The sequence below is a fragment of the Podarcis raffonei genome, chromosome 1 (assembly GCF_027172205.1).
Source record: "Podarcis raffonei isolate rPodRaf1 chromosome 1, rPodRaf1.pri, whole genome shotgun sequence".
Taxonomy (NCBI): Eukaryota; Metazoa; Chordata; class Lepidosauria; order Squamata; family Lacertidae; genus Podarcis; species Podarcis raffonei.
The window spans coordinates 57,860,486-57,881,346 of NC_070602.1; the positions used below are offsets into that span (position 1 = coordinate 57,860,486).

At 40.0% G+C, this 20,861-nt stretch overlaps 1 protein-coding gene across 10 annotated transcripts in view; it reads left to right on the plus strand.

Moving 5' to 3' along the window:
- SHANK2 (SH3 and multiple ankyrin repeat domains 2) overlaps nucleotides 1-20,861 on the plus strand; it is a 343,276-nt gene that overhangs the window by 187,780 nt on the left and 134,635 nt on the right. For 9 of the 10 annotated variants that reach the window (XM_053388521.1, XM_053388455.1, XM_053388493.1 and 6 more), the window contains 2 exons: nucleotides 11,253-11,335; nucleotides 12,922-13,046. In XM_053388521.1, coding sequence (XP_053244496.1) covers nucleotides 11,253-11,335; nucleotides 12,922-13,046 — 208 coding nt within the window. Of the gene's footprint in view, nucleotides 1-10,568; nucleotides 10,878-11,252; nucleotides 11,336-12,921; nucleotides 13,047-20,861 lie in introns of those variants that run through there. The other variant, XM_053388513.1, reaches the window with a different exon arrangement.

The window sequence follows — 20,861 nt, forward strand, 5'->3', positions numbered from 1 at the left end:
TGCTAGGACAGGAAGGTGGGAAACATGTAGGGAATTGTACTCACATTTGCCACTGGTGTCATCTTAGGTTGTGTTCACACTCCCGATTACTATGGATTCACTGCATTTCCAGTGCTGGGGTTTTATGCAGTGTTTACACAATGTTATCCAAAATGCATATGTACCTTGCACTTGGTTATAAAATACTACGGTGTGATGCGTTGTTTCTCAAACCAGCTTCACACTGATTGGAGTTCTTAAGCCGTTCCTAATTTGGTGTGAATATGTTTGCATAGGGTAAAAACATCTCCATTTCATCAACAACACCTGGTGTGTACACAACCAGAAACCTTTTGAAGCTGATGTGAACATCACTTGGTATCATCTTTGTCATTAACTTGTGTCAAAGTGGCTTGGAGGGAGGGAATGATGCTTTTGTAAGACTGTGGTTGACTGGTTGGATGGGTGACAAAAGATGGAAAAAATGAGTGTGCTACACACCATTTCCAAATGCAGTTCAAAAATGAGTAAGGATGAGCTGGCCTGTCTGTAAGTCAAACCACCCCTTACATGTAATCAAGATTTCAGCCATCCTTTTTCCATGTTACCTGGTGGTTTATACATAAACCAAATTAGATATTGACAAATATCAGTTTCTCCTGCCTGGTTAGAAACAACTTTCTCAGAAGTAGATTCTCATTAAGCAGAGAGTGGATGGTGGTGGGTCCTATCAGAGCTTTGCTACAAAATTTGGAATTTCACAGCTTTCACTAATTTATCATTTGTACACACCTCACCATTTGGCAGTCCTCTGAGCATGCATATTACTGTAATGAAGAATATGGCTGTAATGAAGCATTCTCACTTATGCTTGGATCGGTCTCAGCCTGGGGTACCTGAGGATGTGGACAGGAAAATGTGACTTGTTCATTCTGAAGACAGTCTAGGTGAATGTCTAACTGAATCCATTTCCAATCAGTGTTTCCAAGTGCCTCCTTCGAATTTGTGATTCTCACCCTATCCCAAAGTTTGGTATATCATACTTGTTGGATATTTGTGCTATTTTTAGCATAGGCAGTTGCTAGGGGATGGGAAGAAAAGAGGGGAACCTGGATTTTTGTACTTTTTATACGTGAATATATAAGCTTGTGTACTTTCACACAGACATTACTTTTCAAAAGTGGGGGTCAAAATATAGGCTTAGCTACTATCGCTATTACTGGTATATACAGTGTTTAGAAACTGAGATATGAAAGCTAGGAGCTAAAAGGCACCTTAAACCTACATTATAGGTGCAACAACAGAATGTCTAGGAGTGCTTTTTATAGCAAGAATACAAAGTTGAAAATGCATGAACTGTACCTAAAATATTATGTTAATTTTTCACATGGTCTAGTCCTTCCCCTGCCCACCCCCTAATATTTTTAAGAGGGTCTCTTCTCCAGTCTTCAGAGAGTAGCTGGAAGTGAGGAGGAAGAAAAAGGTCCTTCTACTCTGTAGTTTTAATCTGAAATCTTAGGCTCAGAAACTGTTCACGCTAATGAAATCCCCTGTCGCAAAATGCGCCTAGAACAATGGGAGTTTCGAACACTGATGGTGTGTGTGTGTGTGTGTGATTACTACTACTGTCTTTTGTGATTGGACAACTGCTTTTGGATCTGCTAACTGCATTGTTATAAAATGCTACCTGAATGCTTACAATACAACATTATAGGGATATGCCTGTAGAGAGAACGGGTACTATTTAAATATGGCTTAAAATCTGTTCTCCGTATCTCTTTATGCTCCTTTTTCTAGATTTGCTATTTTATCTGAATTTTCACACTCTTGCTTTTCTTTATATTTTGTGAGATAATATCTGCTCAATTATAATCAGTTGTATTATATGTGATGATCATTTTCTTCAAAGAAAGGATCACCAGTTCATTTCTGTGAACTCGGTTAGAACGCCAGGCTCTAGGACCGTTTCCAATGGTCCATAATAAAGTGGCAGTGTAAATCTGGTAATAATGGATATAAATTTGATGAGAGAATTTTCCAATTACAACTCTTATCACTTTGATAGCATGCTTTTACACTCCTGTGCCTGCTTTCAGGAAGTCTAATATGTTCTAGTTCATATCTAGGATAATCAATCAAGGGACTGGAATTCAGTTCTGGCCAGTGCTTCTTTGGATAGGAGATGAGTCAATCTGGACCTAAAGAGACAGTGATTGCACCTCAAGAAACTATCCTTGTGAAGACAAGCAGGTTATAGGCTGGTTTATAATGACCTATTTTGGACAGAAGCTTATTGAGCCCATGTTTGTGGAGCAGTTTCAGCTTTTCCTGAAGTAGAAACCCAGTCAAAAATATTTTACTCATTTAAGACATCCTCCTTTAACTACAAGAAGATAAAATAGGCCAAAAAAAAAAATCACTGGCTAATCTTCAGCTGTGCTGTCCTAAACCAAGTGAACTTCATAAGCAAACTTGATTCTGTTGGCATTTGTAATCATAGGATCATGTGGTTTGGCTGCATAAGTGTCAGTGTATGTATTTGGTGTTGTTTGTTTTTTTAAAAAAAACATGCCAGTGTATTTTATTCTAAAATCAGCAGTGAGTAGACCACAATAACCTCCCTTATGCTTTTAGTAGAAGAAAATTACATCTGGAGATCCAGGAAGGAATTATTATTATTATTATTATTATTATTATTATTATTATTACCCCTCCCATCTGGCTGGGTTTCCCCAACCACACTGGGCAGCTTACATTACATATAAAAACATAGTGATACAGGGCTGTCTTCAGATGTCTTACAAAAGTTATGTACCGTAGTTCTTTATCTCCTTGATATCTGATGGGAGGACGTCCACAGTGCGGGCACCACTGCCGAGAAGACCCTCTGCTTGCTTCCCTGTAACTTCACTTCACTTAGTGACGGAACTGCCAGAAGACTCTTGGAGGAGGACCTCAGTGTCCGGGCTGAGCGATGGGGGTGGAGATGCTCCTTCAGGTATACTGAGCCAAGGCTATTTTGGGCTTTAAAGGTCAGCACCTTTAAAGTGCTCAGAAACATACTGGGAGCCAGTGAAGATCCTATTGGACCGGTGTTATATGGTCCTGGTGGCCACTCCCAGTCACCAGTTTAGCTGCCACATTTTATATCAGTTGGAGTTTCTGAGTCATCTTCAAAGGTAGCCCCACGTAGAACGCATTGCAGTAGTCCAAGTGGGAGATAACCAGAGCATGCACCACTCTGGCGATACAGTCTGTGGGCAGGTAGTGTCTCAGCCGGTGTACCAGGTGAAGCTGGTAGACAGCAACTTTGGACACAGAAATGACCTGGGCCTCCATGGACAGCTGTGAGTCCAAAATGACTCCCAGGCTGCGCACCTGGTGCTTCAGGGTCATGCTATCACCACATTGCTGGAGGCTGATAAAGCAACTGCCTATTTAGAAGGGATGTGGTAACTCAAGGCTCAGTAAGGTTCCACCTACTTCAGTAATGCTTCTGTTCTGACTCATTCCGAACAAGTTACAGGTTGACTACCTACCTCATTCTTAGCTTAACTATGTGCTTGTTTGGGATTGCTTCCCTACAGACTGCCAACCCTAAATATTGCTGTTGTCTGTAGGCAGCTAGCAACTAAAATTACAAAGCTAGATTCTGGAATACACACCTAGTGACACTTGCCTTAAAGAAACAGTAAGGTGTGTTCATATAAGTAGCATAGCTTCCTTCTTCCTTTTCGTTCAATGGAACTGGAATCTTATTTTCTGCTGTACTTAAGAATTTTATGTCATATGCAAGTCTTCATTAATATGTGTGTGTGCAATTGAATGGTGCATCAGTGTTACACTAGTTTATGCAATATCATCTTAGTTACCTGGAACAGAAGTAGTTTCTAGGCCACTTCCCTCAACATTCCCTGGTCTTTTTGTTTCTTTAAGAAAGTCTCACATTTAAGAGCTTGCATTGATAAATTGTTTTATCAAATGTTGTTTTTGGAAAAACGGAATGCTTCTCCAATTAGAATGTTTAGTGCTTTATTATCAATCCTGCTTAAAACTGAAAATCGCATATTTTTAACAAGAAAAATGAAAATCCTACTTTAACAGATGCAGAATTCCTCAGGCGTTGGTAAAACCATACCTGTAGTGTTTGCTGTGTGAAAATAAAAGCTTCACTTTCCCCACCCTCAATTTCAGCAATGATTTGCATTCTTTTAATAGACTTCCAAAAACAACCATGACCTTCCCCCCCCAAAAAATACTCTGTTCATATCTATGAGAGTAATAGCATGTGTTTGTAATACTAGCAAGTGTTGCAGTGATATTAAAATACTTTGCTAAGTTAATACAGAATGGTTTCAGATATCCTTCCAAGCATCTGTGGCAACATGGATCCACTTTCAGCATACGATAGAAAAAAGAGACAATATAAACAGTGTTCACTCTGTCATGTCATCTTTTCTTTTCTATGAGCTCTAGCTGACCAAGCTTGTTTTCAGGTCAGCTGCAGCCTATAAAAAGGAACAGGCTGACACAGTACGGGATTGGGGTTTGTTTCCTCCCCACATCTCATTGCGTGCTGCTCTGTTGGCAGCAGCTCTGGTCAACCAGACCCGGGCTGCCACCAATGTCTGAAAGCATCCTTTTATTGCAACCTAAAACTATTCCAAAGTTGTAAGTGATAATGTAGCTTTGACGGTTCTAAATAGTTTAGAGCTAGGGACTGTGTGTCTGGGGGTGGGGGTTGTTTTTAATTCAGGGTTGAATGCACTATTGGTATTCAACAAGTAATTAACATTTCCTTCCTGAATTATTTCAGTGCTACGTTCTATAGTACCAGATTGCTGAACTAGATGATCAGTGCCCAGGGAAATGCAATCAATCAAATGCAGGGTCTATATTAATCTTGAGGTCGTTAATTACTAGAATCATCCACTCATTTTTGAGTTCATTGCAACAGGGGGGAAAGCTATAAATAGACACCTCTCCACAATCCTGTAGTGGTAGAAAATGTTCTTCATGTTACAACATTTACTCTAGAAATCACCTTAAAGCGGAGTTATCTACAACCTTCAGTTTTCTGCTTCCTACATGGATCGCATAAGATGTTAATCTAAATGTGACCATCTGGGGATGGATGTTGTAAATCCATACCAAAGATCTCTCCATTAGTTAGCCAATAGCATAATCCAATTTGTCAGCATTTTGGAAGATATTAGTAATATTGCTTCTCCTGCAACAAGTTTATGATACAATTAAATGGTTTATATAATAATGTTATATATATTCATATTTCATTTCCTGGAGAACTTTATGTACGCTATCCCAGTATGTGGTTTATAGCATCCTTTTGGCTCAGATACTTTAGGTGAAATGTTAGTTGGAACTGCTTTCCCTTCCTTATTTTTGTTTTTCTTCTACACTTTATTTTATTGTGTGAATTGTTTTCACACTTTCATACACCACCCTGGAAACTTCTGATAAAAGGAAGAAACATTTTAAACCTGTTTCCATAAAACTGGATTATAAAGAGGTGTACACTGTTAGGTGGAGTCTCCTTTTTTATTCCTACACTTCTTATTTACTTATTATATGTATTTTCAAGGTGGTTTACAGTCAAAAACACAAAGCAATTTGAAGATGATCAGATACTGTCATAGTTCCGACGATAAACGATGCCGAACAACGATCTGGCAGAGTTATATAAAAACAAAAAACAAAACAAAACACAAAGCAATTAAATTGTTTTAAACTATATTACAATTCCCATTAAAATCACAGATATGGACATCAAAGCCAAGTCCCCATTACAAAATCCAGAACAGCTTACACTACTATACCAGCAAAAAGAGAACTATGAGGTAAAACTTTTTCAACTGTCATTTTTTACTAGCTGCCTAAAAACATTTCAGTGATGGGACCTGACTTGCTTCACTTTGCAAGGCTTTCCACGGGGTGGGCACCACAACCGAAAAGGCCTTGACCATGGGTATCACCAGCCATGCTTCCTAGGGTCAAGGGATCTGGTGTAAAGTTTCAGATAATGAGCAAATCATTCAGGGAGAAACATACAGAAGAATGTGATCCTTAAGGTACCGTATTTTTTGCTCTATAGGGCGCACCGGACCATAGGGCGCACCTAGTTTTTTGGGTGGGAAATAAAGAAAGAAAAAATTATTCCCCCCCCCATAGAGCAAAGAAGCCAAGACAGCCAGCGGGATTCGAGCTGCTGCCTGCTATCCACAAGCCTTGGAAGCCCGGCGGGAACTCCTGCCGGGCTCCGAAGGCTTGCGGATATCTGCCCAAAGCCTGGGGTGTGCAGCGTTGTGCTCCCTGGGCTTCGGGCTGCAGGCTGCTATCCGCAAGCCTTCGGAGCCCAGTGGGCATTCCCGCTGCACTCCGAAGGCTTGCGGATAGCTTCCTGAAGCCTGGAGAGCGAGAGGGGTCGGTGTGCACCGACCCTTCTCGCTCTCCAGTCTTCAGCGAAAGCCTGCATTCGCCCCATAGGACGCACACACATTTCCCCTTCATTTTTGGAGGGGGAAAAGTGCGTCCTATAGAGCGAAAAATACGGTGCCCAGGTCACAGGCCGTAGCTCACATCCTCACCATACGTTTAAAGCACTTTTATACCACTTTTACAGTCATGGAGAATCCTGGGAACTGTAGTTCATTAACAGTGCTGGGAACTGTAGCTCTGTTTGGTTGTGTGGTATAAGATTGCTTTAAAATTCAGTTTGAAAATAAACCAGTAAAAAAATGCAGATCATACAAAACAGGAGAGAGAGAGAGAGAGAGAGAGAGAGAGAGAGAGAGAGAGAGATTATGCATCAAAAACATGCTGACCTGTCAGCCACCCGACTGCAGCAGTTTGTACTAGTTGTAGTTTTCAACAGTTTTCTAGGGCAGCCTCACCTAGAGCATGTTGCAATAGTCTAATTTGGAGATCTGTAGAGCAGAGGTAGGCAGACTTTGTAGAACTCCAGCCAGAACCAAGTGCAAATACAAACCAACCAGTCAGGTGCAAAATACAAATTGAATTAAAGGATAAAGTGAGTGCCTCTGAGCACCTTCTGAGCCTAGGAATTAGTTTTTTAGTACAGTGGTACCTCGGGACTCGAACGGCTCTGTTCTTGAACGTTTTGGCTCCCAAACTCCGAAAACCCAGAAGTTCTTCTGTTTTTTAACATTCCTCAGAACATGAACGTCCAGCACGGCTTCCCCTGTCCAAAACCTAGCTGTTGGCCAGCCAGAACCCACGCCTCAGAACTCGAATATTTCAGAAGTCGAATGGTCTTCCGGAATGAATTATATTCAAGTTCTGAGGTACCAGTGTACCAGAATTGAACTGACCCCACAGTCTTTTCACACAAAAGTCTACTTTTGCTTAACTTCCTTCATAGCAGTAGCATCACTTAAGTGTAAAGCGTAATTTAGTTGTTGCTGTTATTGAAACAACTGGGTGTCGGAAACCTTTGCCATGTTTTTGCAACTCAACCAGAAATCTACCAGTAGATTATGACCTACTTGCTTCCCAGCACTGAATTGGAGCATGGATGACCATGGTTCAGCTTTGTTAGGAAGGGCTGTGGATCACAAACCAACCAAAGCTGAAAAAGGCACCCCTCACTATTGGTGCCGTCTACACAATCTAGCAGAATCACTTGAGCAAGAAGTACACTTCAGTAGGAGTGTAACACCACCCAGTACAAACTGCAGATCCAAACCTGAGTGAACTCACTACCAGTACTTCTGTTTTGTCTGGGTTAAGTTTTGGTTTCGTCATCCCCATTCAGTCCTTCACAGCTACCAAACAGTGATTTAACCTTTGAACTACTTCCCTAGAATGAGATAAAAATAAAAATATAGAGTTGGATATTATCAGCTTATACTGATGATTCTGCAATCCAACTGTCCTCTCTGAGCAGTTTCATGTAGTTGTTAGATACCATAGGGGACATGATGGAGCTCTGCAGAACCTTACAGGCCACCAGACATGGAGAAGAGCAATAATCTTCTAGCACCACTTCTGGGTTTTATCTCTCTGGAATGAACGAAGCCACTTTAGCATTGTGACCACAGTTCCCATCCCTTTGTGAAAACCGAGATAAATAGCATGGTCTATGGATCAGTAAACAAGCTCAGAGGTCCAGGAGAATCAACAGGGTCACATGCACCTCATTCAACTTCCTAGGAAATGAGTTGCTGATTAGGGTTTCTAACCACCTGATTGCTGTTGCTTTTGTTTTTGTTTTATTATGTATTTTGTATTCTCATTTTGTATTTTTCTGTTGTGAACCACCCTGGGATCTTTGCATGAAGAACTGTATACAAATTTAATAAATAATAAACATAATTCATCTCCCAGCCCAGATCATCCACTAAGGCAGTGTGATGTTTGCCCTCCTAGGTGGGTCATAAGGAAGGGGTTAAATGAGTGTAAAGTGATTGGCCAGTGGGAACCCAAGGGGAGGAGTTAGAGTTGGGAGTTGGAGAAGGAAGAGGGAGGATAAGTCTGGATTGGTCGAGTTGTGTTGTGAGAGAGTGAGAGAAACTGATAGGAGTCAGATAGACAGTTGGGATAATCAGTTAGCAGTTATTAGGAAAGGTATAGGCCAGGATAGAAACTAAGATTAAGAAACTGCCAAGAAAAATTATCTGAAACCATAAACTTGTTAAGGCTTATAAAATAAACTTGCTTATTTGATTTAATGTTAACAACTGTCTGGACTCTGTGTGTACCTGAGAGAAACGGGTTGGTGGCAGCGGGAAAGCAATCACAGCGGTGGCACAGGGATCAATAGACCGTCAACCGTCCGGGGACCCTGTGTGATTGCCACAGGCAGGCATAGGCAAACTCAGCCCTCCAGATGTTTTGGGACTACAACTCCCATGATCCTAGCTAACAGGACCAGTGGTCAGGGATGATAGGAATTGTAGTCCCAAAACATCTGGAGGGCCGAGTTTGCCTATGCCTGCACTAAGGTAACCAATGAATTTTTATTGTTAGCCAAAACCAGTCTGAAACTGGTTTCTAGAAGGGATCTAAATAACCATTTTCATCCAAAAACTTTTGGAGCAGCACTACAACAAATTACAGTGGTACCTCAGGTTACATTCGCTTCAGGTTATATACGCTTCAGGTTACAGACTCTGCTAACCCAAAAATATTACCTCAGGTTAAGAACTTTGTTTCAGGATGAGAACAGAAATTGTGCAGCAGTGGAGCAGCGGCAGCAGGAGGCCCCATTAGCTAAAGTGGTGCTTCAGGTTAAGAACAGTTTCAGGTTAAGAACAGACCTCCAGAACGAATTAAGTTCTTAACCCGAGGTACCACTGTATGTAGTTTGGCCCCAAAAGGTTTCAAACATTAGCAGTTTATGCTACATTATAATTAGCCATAGTAGCCATAGTAACCATAGTCACTTGCTGTAGAGGGGATTTCTCAGTCCCTTCCCCCACCTCCACACACAAGATGAAATAGAGGCTATAGGAAAGGGTGGATAAATAGTTTCCTGGGAATGAGGGACAGGGTAGAAAGAAGAGTATGATGAGCAGCAATGGAAGCCTCAGTCCTGCCACTTTAAGCCATGATTTTTAAATTTGCTAACTTGGAGGTGACCAGGTGGCGTGGGGAGAAGACAATTTTCTTCCTTTTTTCTTTAATGCCCCCTCTCCCTCCCCCTCCCCTGCCTCTCGCTGTAAATCCTTTTGACAGAAACTGCCGTTTTTGCTCAGAATCCAGATGTGTTAGGATTTTACTCCAGACCTGTTCATCTGCACCCTATCTACTTGTGCTTCTGTGTCATCATCTGGGAACAAGAGAAAGGGAATCCTGGCCCTACCCCTAGCCAGGAAACCAACTGCCTCTGGCAACCTGCCCTGCCTCTCTCCCAGAAAGAGCTCCATCATAACTGCCAGCTGCTCTGTGGATTTTTGCCAAAGGGTGCTGGCTATTTTGGAATGTTGAGGGAACTTTCCATTATTCCTTTCAGCTGTGAATATAGACACATTTGTGCAAAAGCTAATCAGAGCCTCGGGGATATGATGGAAACCTAACTAAACAAGTGTGTGTAAATGGGTGCAGGTTGTGGTCTTGGGGATCAGCTAGTTATATTTTGTCAGGTCAGATTCCAGAGTTTCCCCATATTTTATTACCTCAAGAGCAATGGTTTTCTGCCACTGCACCATCATATTTTTTAAGCATGTTACTGTTTTTTAAAGGAAATATTGCCTACTATGCAAAAGAAATGAGGGAGTACCTGAAAGCTCTACATGAATAATTTCTTGAAAATGTGTTGCCATTTAATGATATAAAATATTTATTTTATTATAAAAAACTCAGATCAGCTTAAATCTCTTGAAGTGTTGTGATTTGGCTTAGAAACTTACGCTCAATCTATTCTTTGAATAACTGGATTTTTATTTTTATTTTTTAAAAAAACACTTATCGAAGAGTAATTATCAGATAATTTTTAAGAAGCTGCCTTTTTTTAAAAAATGTAATGTCTGTCTTTCAGAGGATACTCTGATTATCAGTTCATTGTGCTGGCTTTCAGGAAGGCTCTGTAATTTTTATAGAAAAAGGTGATCATGAACATACATGCCTTGTTACTATTTAAATTATGCAGATTCTTGATGCTGTGAAAATTTGTGCTTGATGACGCCAAGGCAGCTGCACGTTGTTAGCATTGTAGGCTGTCAGATGATCATGTGGGATCCTTGCAGCATGCAACATTCAATAGGATTGAAAAAGGGCTTTTGATGCAAGGCATAGCTTCTGAATATATCCGTGCCTTTTAGCTACTTATAACAGCAAACCCAGCTAACTTTAGGTTTTAAAATGCTGCCTCATTTTTCTTCTGGTTGGTTTCATTTTGGCTTCACTAGAAGATGCATCTGGTACATCCACGATTGAGGAGTTTATTAATGCTACTGTCGTTCAGTTCACTTTCTTTTCTTTTCGACTCCTAGCTAGCACACAGATGACATGATCACACATTTGTTCAGCTACCACCACGCATGGTTTCTTCCTCTGCTTTTGCTGCATTTTCCCCTCCGTTAAGTTGCACTGTCATGTTCTCCCTTGCCATTAAGCCTTGTCTTTGTCTCTTTCCTTCTTCTGTTTGCCGTTATATTTTCCCCATGTTTGATTACTGCAATATTATTTGATTAACTGGCTGTGATGATGATGAACCTACACCCTGGAGGAGCAGCTACTACTGTGGTGATGAAGGGATGTAATAATGGTCGCTATCCTCGGAATTCTCTCTACAGTGACTGCATTATAGAAGAAAAGGCTGTGGTCCTGCAGAAAAAAGACAATGAAGGATTTGGGTTTGTGCTCAGAGGGGCCAAAGGTATGTGGATTTTCTGTGTCTGTGTGATTGGGTGAGTGCCTATGTGAAAAATGGCATGCATTTCTGAAAATAAACAGGCATTATTCCTTATGCATTTGGTTGCTAGACAACAGTGTTCTCTCTGTGCAGTAAAACTGACATGAATTTCTGATTGAGCAGTTTTGAGGGGTATGTGTATGCATGTATATTTTTAATGCATAGATATACGTATAGAATAGATATGGAGAATAATTCTGAGGGGAAGGTTGCCTACATATTTTGTATATGTTACTGTTCAGTTTATTCACACTGTAAGCATCCTGGCTGTGGGGGTGTCAAAATTGCTTAATTTAAAGTGTTCATGCGTTAAAATTATTTGCGGAGTGAAGCTGCATGTTGCCAACAAGCTTGAAATAGATCTGTGGCTTGCTCAAGGTGGAACTACTGCAGTTTTAGTATGAAAATCAGATCATTTTTATATCTTCAGAAGCTGCATGTATGTTGAGTGGCCTTTTTAGTGTGTTCTGTTGTGAGGGATGCCTGGCTTTGTGTGTTGAAATGTGCTAAGCTTTTTCTTATGCCAAATGTACTCCAGTAGATTTATGCCTAAGAATCAAAGGTATATTTTTAAGGCTTTTCATTCTATTGCTTTTGCATTTCATTTTTTTAAGTGGTGGTACATCCCAGTGCCTGCCACTGAAACACCCCTCAGTTGCTGGATGGGCTCTCCCTCACACAGCCTGGCTTCAAGGCTAGCCCATATGTGCTTATGGTGGATCCTCCACACCCTTCCTCTGGGAATACCGTTTTTATCATTCCTCGCTAGCATGGCAGACACCTATTGGGCTTCCCTAGCTATGTAACAGTTCCTGATTAACCATCCTGGCTAAATGCACGTTTTAGCGGGGTCTTCTAGAGACTCTGTGACTTCATCACAGTGTAGATCAGCTGGCGCTGAGCTATCTCTGCAGCAAACAGAGGTTATTCTCTTACTATATATGTTAATGTTGTATGGGCCCCAGCTCTCCAGGTGGAATATTCAAGGGCCCCCTTAAAAACATATGCTAATATCCAGCTTCATGTATCATTTGTTATAAATGATGTTTGAGACCTTATTGGAGCATATTGTCTATGAAAGTGTATGCATGTCAGATCATTCGGCATATAAATATGTACATGATGCATAAGCAAATACAATGTTACACCATTAAATTTAATTACTTCATACTGTTTTCATTGTAGCTGTAGGTAATTATCTGCTAACAGACTTGAAAATTTAAATGCCTGAATTCTCCATGCTATGCTGATATTTGAAAATTAATGATACTGGTTTCAAATGAGAGTCCTGTTCCACCAAATCACTTGCTTTTTTGGCTATATAGCAATTTACCAGAGCTGAGCTTCATTTATTTGCTGACTAAATTCAAGTGATCATGAAAAAAGAGAGGGAGAGAACTATAGAGCAGGGAGATCTGTAGAGAAGGGATTGTTGTACTTAATGAATTTCTGGCACTGCATAAGTAATCATTTAATCACATTAAGTATATATTTCAAATATTTATCTTTCTTTATTAAAATATATATTTTTTAAAATATTATTCCCAAAGCTGATACACCAATTGAAGAATTCACCCCTACTCCAGCCTTTCCTGCTTTGCAGTATCTGGAATCAGTGGATGAAGGTGGGGTAGCATGGCAAGCTGGCTTGAGAACAGGAGACTTTTTGATCGAGGTAGGAGAATTTTGAATGTGATCTAACCTTTCCTGTTCAGGAAAATTCTGTAGTTTAATCAGTTTGCCCAAGGTTCACTGGCTGCTTTAAACTTGTCCTTCTAACTACTGGCGAAGAGGCTTATTCAGCAGTTTGATGCAAATCCTAGTTGCAGAGTCTTTCATGGCTTCATTATTCAAACCTCCTTTTGCTGTGTTGACACAAATTGTGTGAATATAGATGTGTGTAGTTCTAGGCAGCACATTAATACGTGTGAGAAACCTCCATGAGAGAGGATGCTGTTAATTCTACTTTTGGTAGTTTTGACTAAATTTAATTTCGAAGATAATTGAATGGATGTCTAGTGCTGCAGTATAGCATTGAAAGGGTTGTGTTTTAATTACTAGCCTGATCCATCATGCGTGTAACAGCAGGTGGTGGTGTGATGATATCCTCCTCCTTTCCATAGAGATTAGTAATCTCATCTCTATGGTGACAGGGCCTCTTTTATTTCATTGCCCCAACACCAAATAAAGCTTTTATGTATCCCTTTTAATGGATAATATCCTGTATTTGCTGTACACCATTTAACAGTGAAAAATGCATCAAGTGATTAGATAGAGAGTAAGATATTAGTGAGAAAATGTGTGATTGCATTTCATGAAAGGGGAAGCAGCTTTTGTGTGTCAGATTTAAGTAGACCAGTTTGTTTGTTTGCTTGTTAGCTTCTAGTTCACATTTTAACTTTTGGAATTGACAGTGTTATTATTCCTAATGAAAATTCTTATGTGAAATTAGCGATGGTTTGGATGCCCTTTCCATCAGTTTCAAAGAAATTATTGCACATCAGTACAATAATGCGGTTGTTACTTTATTGGATTTTGAGTATATATCTGGCTATATTCTGAATTATTCATGCAATATGAATAATAGTCTGGTATTCATTTTTCTCCCCTGTTTTAAGAAATGGTGATACTCTATTGAATGTCATTTACCCATATAATTCTTTGGTTTACATTTGTTGATCTTCAGACTGATGAGTAAGTTATTTTGTGGCATATGATATAAAAAGGTAGAATGTATTTTTTCCTTATGCCGTTTCATGTTAATCTTTTTCATTTACAAATCACAGTAGGGTAAAGTTTTTAGCAGGAACATGTTAGAAATAATGTGATACAATACAAAATGTATTGGCAAATTCTTTATGGTTATAATGCATCCTTGTGTCATTGCCTTATAAGTTTTACTGGGTAGTGAATTGATGGGCAGCTTCCTATTTAGAAGACTTCCTTGGGAGTTAAACCTGAGAATCACACTTCATAAACCACTGATCCTAACTTTTCCTGCACCAGCAGATAAATATTTATGATAGGGCATATTGGCATGTGGTTAAATTTCATTATATAAAGAGCTACTTTTGGCACACTGAGAGGTTTGACATGGTTGGTTGAATTTTCACGTTTTTTTCTTCTTTGAATAACAGTGTTCAAACTACTTTTGAATTTCTCCAAAATTTCAAACTCAGTTTGCTATGTGTTATGGGCAAACTGCTGACATTTGTCTGTGGAAGTAGTTGCATGGTTTTGTTTTTCGGATGATGGCCAGTATTCCAAACTGTAAGTGTATGCCAGCACTGCAGTGATGTTCTCCGCTCTTGGTAGAAGTTACATAGACAGAAATATTTAGGACTAGGATACTGGTAAACAGTACAATGAAATATTTGGAATTAATAGTACCATGGAAAGCATAAGATACTTTGAATAGGTCTAACAGGGGTCTTTTATCACAAGCAATTGAAATACTATTGAAATACTTGAGGTGTGGGAAAGTTATACAGGCACAAAGTGTGGTGGAATGATGTAAATCAACAGGAATAAAGGTCAGCTTATGTTATTGATTTAAGTTAAGTTTCTCATTTTAAAATGCATTTATTTCATGAGCAAGCATATGTACTAGATGGTTGTTGTAGCGAACAGAACATATTGGTTTGCAATTAAATAGAACATTTTTATAATCCAGGAGCATAATCCAAAACCTTGGATAATATAGGCCACTTTCTTTTTGCACTGTGAACCTCTTTACAGTATTGACAAGAGACCAACCTTCTTGGTTCTCTTTCTACACATGCAAAATAAGGGAAGAAAAACACTTTAAAGAAAAAGTCCTATTTTTCTGTGGGACCTCAGACCCCATGAGCATATATGTTGAGTTAAGAATCTTTTTTGGCCCTCCATTCACAGGTCCCAATACCAGTCCTTTGGACACTGCTTTCTACGTATCTCCATCAGGAAAACTGTCTATTTATTCCTACTCTCTGCTTCCTGTTACTTTCTGATCCAGAAGAGGACCTCACCTCTTATTTCACAACTACTAAACTTAGTTAGGAGTCTTTGATTAGGTACTTGTCATTCAGGCATTAAGTGGCAGGGTGGCAGAACCAAGTTATCTGCAACGCAATTGGTCAGCTAAGTATTTTAATTTAATTACGTGGTAGGGGGGCTGACCCCTGCAGACTACACCTATGGTACGGTCATACCTTGGATCCTGAACGCCCTGGAACTCGGACATTTTGGCTCCCAAATGCCGTAAACCTGGATGTGCGAATATTTGTTTGGAACGCCTCATATTATTTTTTAAGGCACTTTAACTTCTTTAATTTTTTTAAAGAGACTATTTTAAGATGGGTGTTTTTAAGCAGAGGTTTTTATCTTACCCTGACCAAGAACTCTGCAAGACATTTCAGTTACCTTTAAAATAAGAATGTACTGAATAGTTTGCTGAATCAGGCCAACTTTTGTAGTGAAATAATGAACACCTTCAATATGTTTTGAAAGCAAAGTCCATCACATACCATAACAAGACGACAAATCACCTCCTCTTTTTTCCGTCTTGATGCTTCAAAATCCCACTGACAATTGAGGAACTTGACCATTGTCAACCAGGCTCACATTTGTTACTGAGGAATGCTTCTATAAATAAATTGTACTGAATTTTCCATCCTAACATGATAAGTTTTTCTGGAAACTGTAATGTGTTAAGGGTTTTTTTTTTTGGTTTTTAAAAAAACTTTTATCCCAGAAATAGCTGTTTTGCAGTAAGAAGAATTAGAAAGGTTTGTATGCACTTTTCATTGCTGTGAAACCTCATTATGATAATACTGGATGTAGTTGGCCTTATCTCTTGTTGCCAAGAGATAGAAAATCTTCAATGACTCAGATGTTCACAGTATTACATGCTTGAAGCTCAACCATTTGCTTCTGGCATATGGCTGGGCTGCCATTTTTGTTAAAGAAAAAGTAAGCTATTTGATAATTTCATATAGTGCTATTTTGTGCCAGATTTATTTTGTTTTGCTTTATTTCCAAAGAGGATTATTTTTCTGCTGCTTTGTTTATAATTCGCGGTATAGAAATATGCTTCATTCCTTTACATTAAAATGTTCTTCCTTATGCATGTATCTTATCATTATTAGTGCTTGGAAATGAGCAAGTCAACAAAAAACATACTCCATTCATTTTCAGCAACTTTTGCAGATTTTCTCATTTATAGACCCACTGACATGTGGGGATCAGAGGAAACCAAGCAGTTATTAGCCTTTGGCAGTGCCTTACACCCCAGGAGAGCAGTTGCATTCTTCCTCATAGTCATATAGTTCCTCAGGGTTACTTCCTGCTTAATGTGACAGCTGTGTGTTAAACAAGTGTTTCATGCAGCAAATGCGTCAAGTGTGAAATGCTTGGATGGTCTTTAAAATTCATTTTTCAGGCATTACCCCACTTATAAGTAGTAGCCCAGTCATTGGTCCCAGGGTGTCATGGGTGTTCACATGGAATACAGCATGTACAAGTAAACTGGGATTTAGTTGCAAGTGCAGTGAAGTTGCTTTCACAACAGCCATTTTACTGGCATGGTAATCCTTTGTTCACTCACTTTTTGGGGAACAACCAGACAATGTGATTATCAGCCTCTTGCATTGCATTGTTTTTGTGTGTGCATGGTTTCCTTCCCTTTCCCCTACTCCTGATTTTGGGCATTTTTTCAACGTTTATAATAAAGCACAATTCCAGCACCAGCTGGGCAAGTGTTGGCAGGCAAGGTACTTTTAAGGCTCTCTGGGTTCCTATGCCTTTGGAGATTTAAAGCTATTTATTGGAACAGGTAGTTTCCTCTCCTTGTTTTTTGAGAGTGGAATTTTGCAACCAAAAGGAAAGAAAAAAAATGGTAGGATCCTTCTACCTTACCCCCTCCCAAACGCATGAATGAAATTGATGCTATTCAAGAAGTAATTCATATGTCATTTATTAGTAATCTACCACCTGTACTCATCATGAAGCAATCAGATACGATAAACTTAAGAGAGGAAACTTAAGCAGCATTGCTGAACTGGACTTAATGTGAGAGTAAATACTATAGGGAGAGGCATTATATACTAATTATGCATAATATACTGGTATTAAGTCATTGTGTAGAATCTCCATTTTAATTCTGTTCACAGCTAATTTGGTGGGGGGGGGGGAATGATGTCTCAGCAGTGCTAAAGTGTTCTAATATGGAAGCAACCCATGTGCCCTGTGATCATAATGCCATATTCTGAAACCTCTTGAACTGAGGAACCTAGATTTTTAGCTGTTTTACAATATTTCAGTGGGTGATGTGTGGTGATGTGGTGTGGGTGATGTGTGGTTGTGTTATGCTTTAACTGTATTGAGACCTATCTGGTATCTGAGATTTATTTACTTATTCTTTGCAAGGAAAACGATTGAGCAAAGTAGTTGTAAGCAGGCAGTGTGAGAGCCAGTGTAGTGTAGTGGTTAAGAGCGGTAGTCTCGTAATCTGGGGAACCAGGTTCGCTTCTCCGCTCCTCCACATGCAGCTGCTGGGTGACCTTGGGCTAGTCGCACTTCTCTGAAGTCTCTCAGCCCCACTCACCTCACAGAGTGTTTGTTGTGGGGGGAGGAAGGGAAAGGAGAATGTTAGCCGCTTTGAGTCTCCTTCGGGTAGTGATAAAGCGGGATATCAAATCCAAACTCTTCTTCTTCTAAACATATTCTGTATTAGTACTTAAAGCTGTGAGTTTTGGCAGGTTTATTTAAGTTCTCAATCTCTCTCTCCAACCCCCAACCTGCCCCCCTCACACACACATTCTTTTCCATACTCATATCAGCAAATACTCTGGCATTTACTTGCTGCAAAGCTTGTTGCTCTGTATATATTTTGTGTGTTAATCCTTTGCAGCAGGCACCACAGCCACTGAATAATTAAGGTTAGAAAGATCACTTGTGCTGAATTCTCCAAATTCCATGTTTCTAAAACTTTTTAGACCGCTCTACACAGATGATGGTAGATCGCTAGAAACCTTGTAGTCAGTTTTGCTAAACATATTAGTGACTAAGGTGCAGTGCAAATACTTATTTTCACATATTTGTTGTTTTATTGATATACTCTGTGAAGTATTATCCCTTCTTTCCGCTCCCCGGTTTTTCAAGATGTGCACTTGCAAGGAACCAATTTATGAGTTGCTTTTTATGTTGCAGATTAATAATAAATACTGTTATGAATTTGGGAGGGAGACAGTCTGGGAGAAACCCAGAGACCCCTTCTAACCCTTCAATTCTGTACCTTTAGGGTGGAATGTATAAAAGGAAGTTTGCCCAACTAGCCCCTTTGTCAAAGTAATAGCTTTAACCGGCCAGTTAAGTGCTCATCAGCATCTCAAGCGATGGACTAAGTGATGGTGCTCTCCAGGAAAGGTGGGTTGGTATTACACACACACACACCCCTCACCTGACTGCAGGCCATGTGATCCTTGATTGGGAGCCGCCCAGAGTGGCTGGGGTATAAATAATAAATTATTATTATTATTATCCTAGGCAGAAGACTAGCCAGAGTAGCTGTGTGTGAGAGCAGAAACCTACAGAGACATGTCTTGCTCTGTGCTGGAAAGCTGTGACTTTGGGGCTCGCCTGGAACCCCAAAGGAGAAGCAAGGTCTTCTTGGGCAGCGTTCAAAACTTCCTAAGGACTAGGCGCATTCTGCAACTTGCTATGATCCAATTGTGACCAATTTTAGACGTATAGGTGCATGTATTGAGCCTAGGCCCTGTCCCTGTATGGTACGCCAGCACTCTCCTCCAAGCCCTTGGGGAGGTGGTCTCCAAGGCCCATCCCTGCTTGGTGCTCCAAGCCTGTCCCGGTGAGGGCTGGGCTGGGGGAGAGGGGCCTCAACTCCCCTCTCGGCACTTCAAGCCCCGTCAAGCATGTCCCTGTTTGGTGCACCATGAGTGAGAGGAGGGCTGAGGGGAGGAGGGCTCCTAGGCCTGTCCCTGCTGAACTTTCTAGTAGTTACAGATTTGTTTCACTTTCTCTCTGAAATTTCTTTCAAGTTCAGCATCGTAGTAATAATAATCCACAGTAGTCTTAATGAATTTATATGCTACTTAATTGTCAAAGTTGGCCTCTATGCAGCTTACAAGTATAAAACCAATTACAAAATAATATATATATGCATGTAATAAATATGCACAACAGAACCATTTCATTGAAACATTAAAATAAGCACACACATAAAAAATACAGTAAAGCAAAGACATTCAAATAGTGTAACAGTTAAGAGTTAAAACAGCAATTAAAGCAATTAAAAATTAAATATAGTAACAATAATAGGCGTCCTCATTGTGCTCAAGTGTTCAGATGCTGCAGGTATATATTCTTTTAACCCTTACCACACTCCTGTCAGATATGTCTCGCCTTCCCTGCCCAGCCTAAAATGAAATCGATTCTAGATCGCTTGCTGCTGCCTTCCATGTGCCCCTTTGCCTCTCCTGCCCCCACCCCAGCATGTAAGTTCACATCTAGCACAATACACACAGACACATATACACATCAGTATTTGTAAATATTAATTATTCAAATGACTTGTGGTTTTGACTGCTATTGCAGCGACTGAGCCCCATTTATGTTTGTGGTGTCCAATTAAGAATTGCTATTAAAAATGTGATGTTAACAATGTGCCACTGATGTGAATTATGAATCAGTTAATGCATTTTGAAAAAATAGAAAGAGCTGCTGCGTTAAGGGAAAAATAGTGACTAGCCATTCTGTTTTTGCTCCTAGAACCCAGGTTCCAGGAGCAATTTGGCTCCTAGCTTTTCTATCTGTTTCTAACTCTGTTCTTAGAGTGTTACTGCTGTAAACCACTCCATGATATGCTCAGATTGTATTTATGTGTAAGTAAAGCAATGTACAGTCATACCTCGGGTTACAGGCGCTTCAGGTTGCGTTTTTTCGGGTTACGGACCGCCGAAACCTGGAAGTACCGGAACGGGTTACTTCCGGCACAGAAGCGCCAAATCGCAACCCACGTGTGCGCAGACGCGCCACTGTGCGTTGCAAACATGCATCCCACATGGATCACGTGTATCCGTGAGCTTGAGCATCCACTGTATCCCAAAGATCTGTATTGACCTGCATGCCAAGGTAGAGTGTGTGCAGAGGAGAGCCACCAAGATGATCAAGGGTTTGGAAACCAAGCCAGTGGATGGTGATCTGCCATGGATGCTGTAGTTGAGATTCCTGCATTGCAGGTGCTAGACTAGATTATCGTTGGAGTTCTTTCCAACTCTACCAATCTATGATTCTATGAAATGTCAGCTTCATAGAATCTATGATTCTATGAAAAGTCATATTACTAAACTCTTCAAGTTATCACTTGTATACTTATAAAAGATTATAATTCTGTGTTGTTCAGTATGACTCTTGAGGTACAGATTTTTCTCTTCGTTGAAAATGGATTTACCTTGCTTATTGTTCAATTAAGTAACACCTTAATCTGGCTATT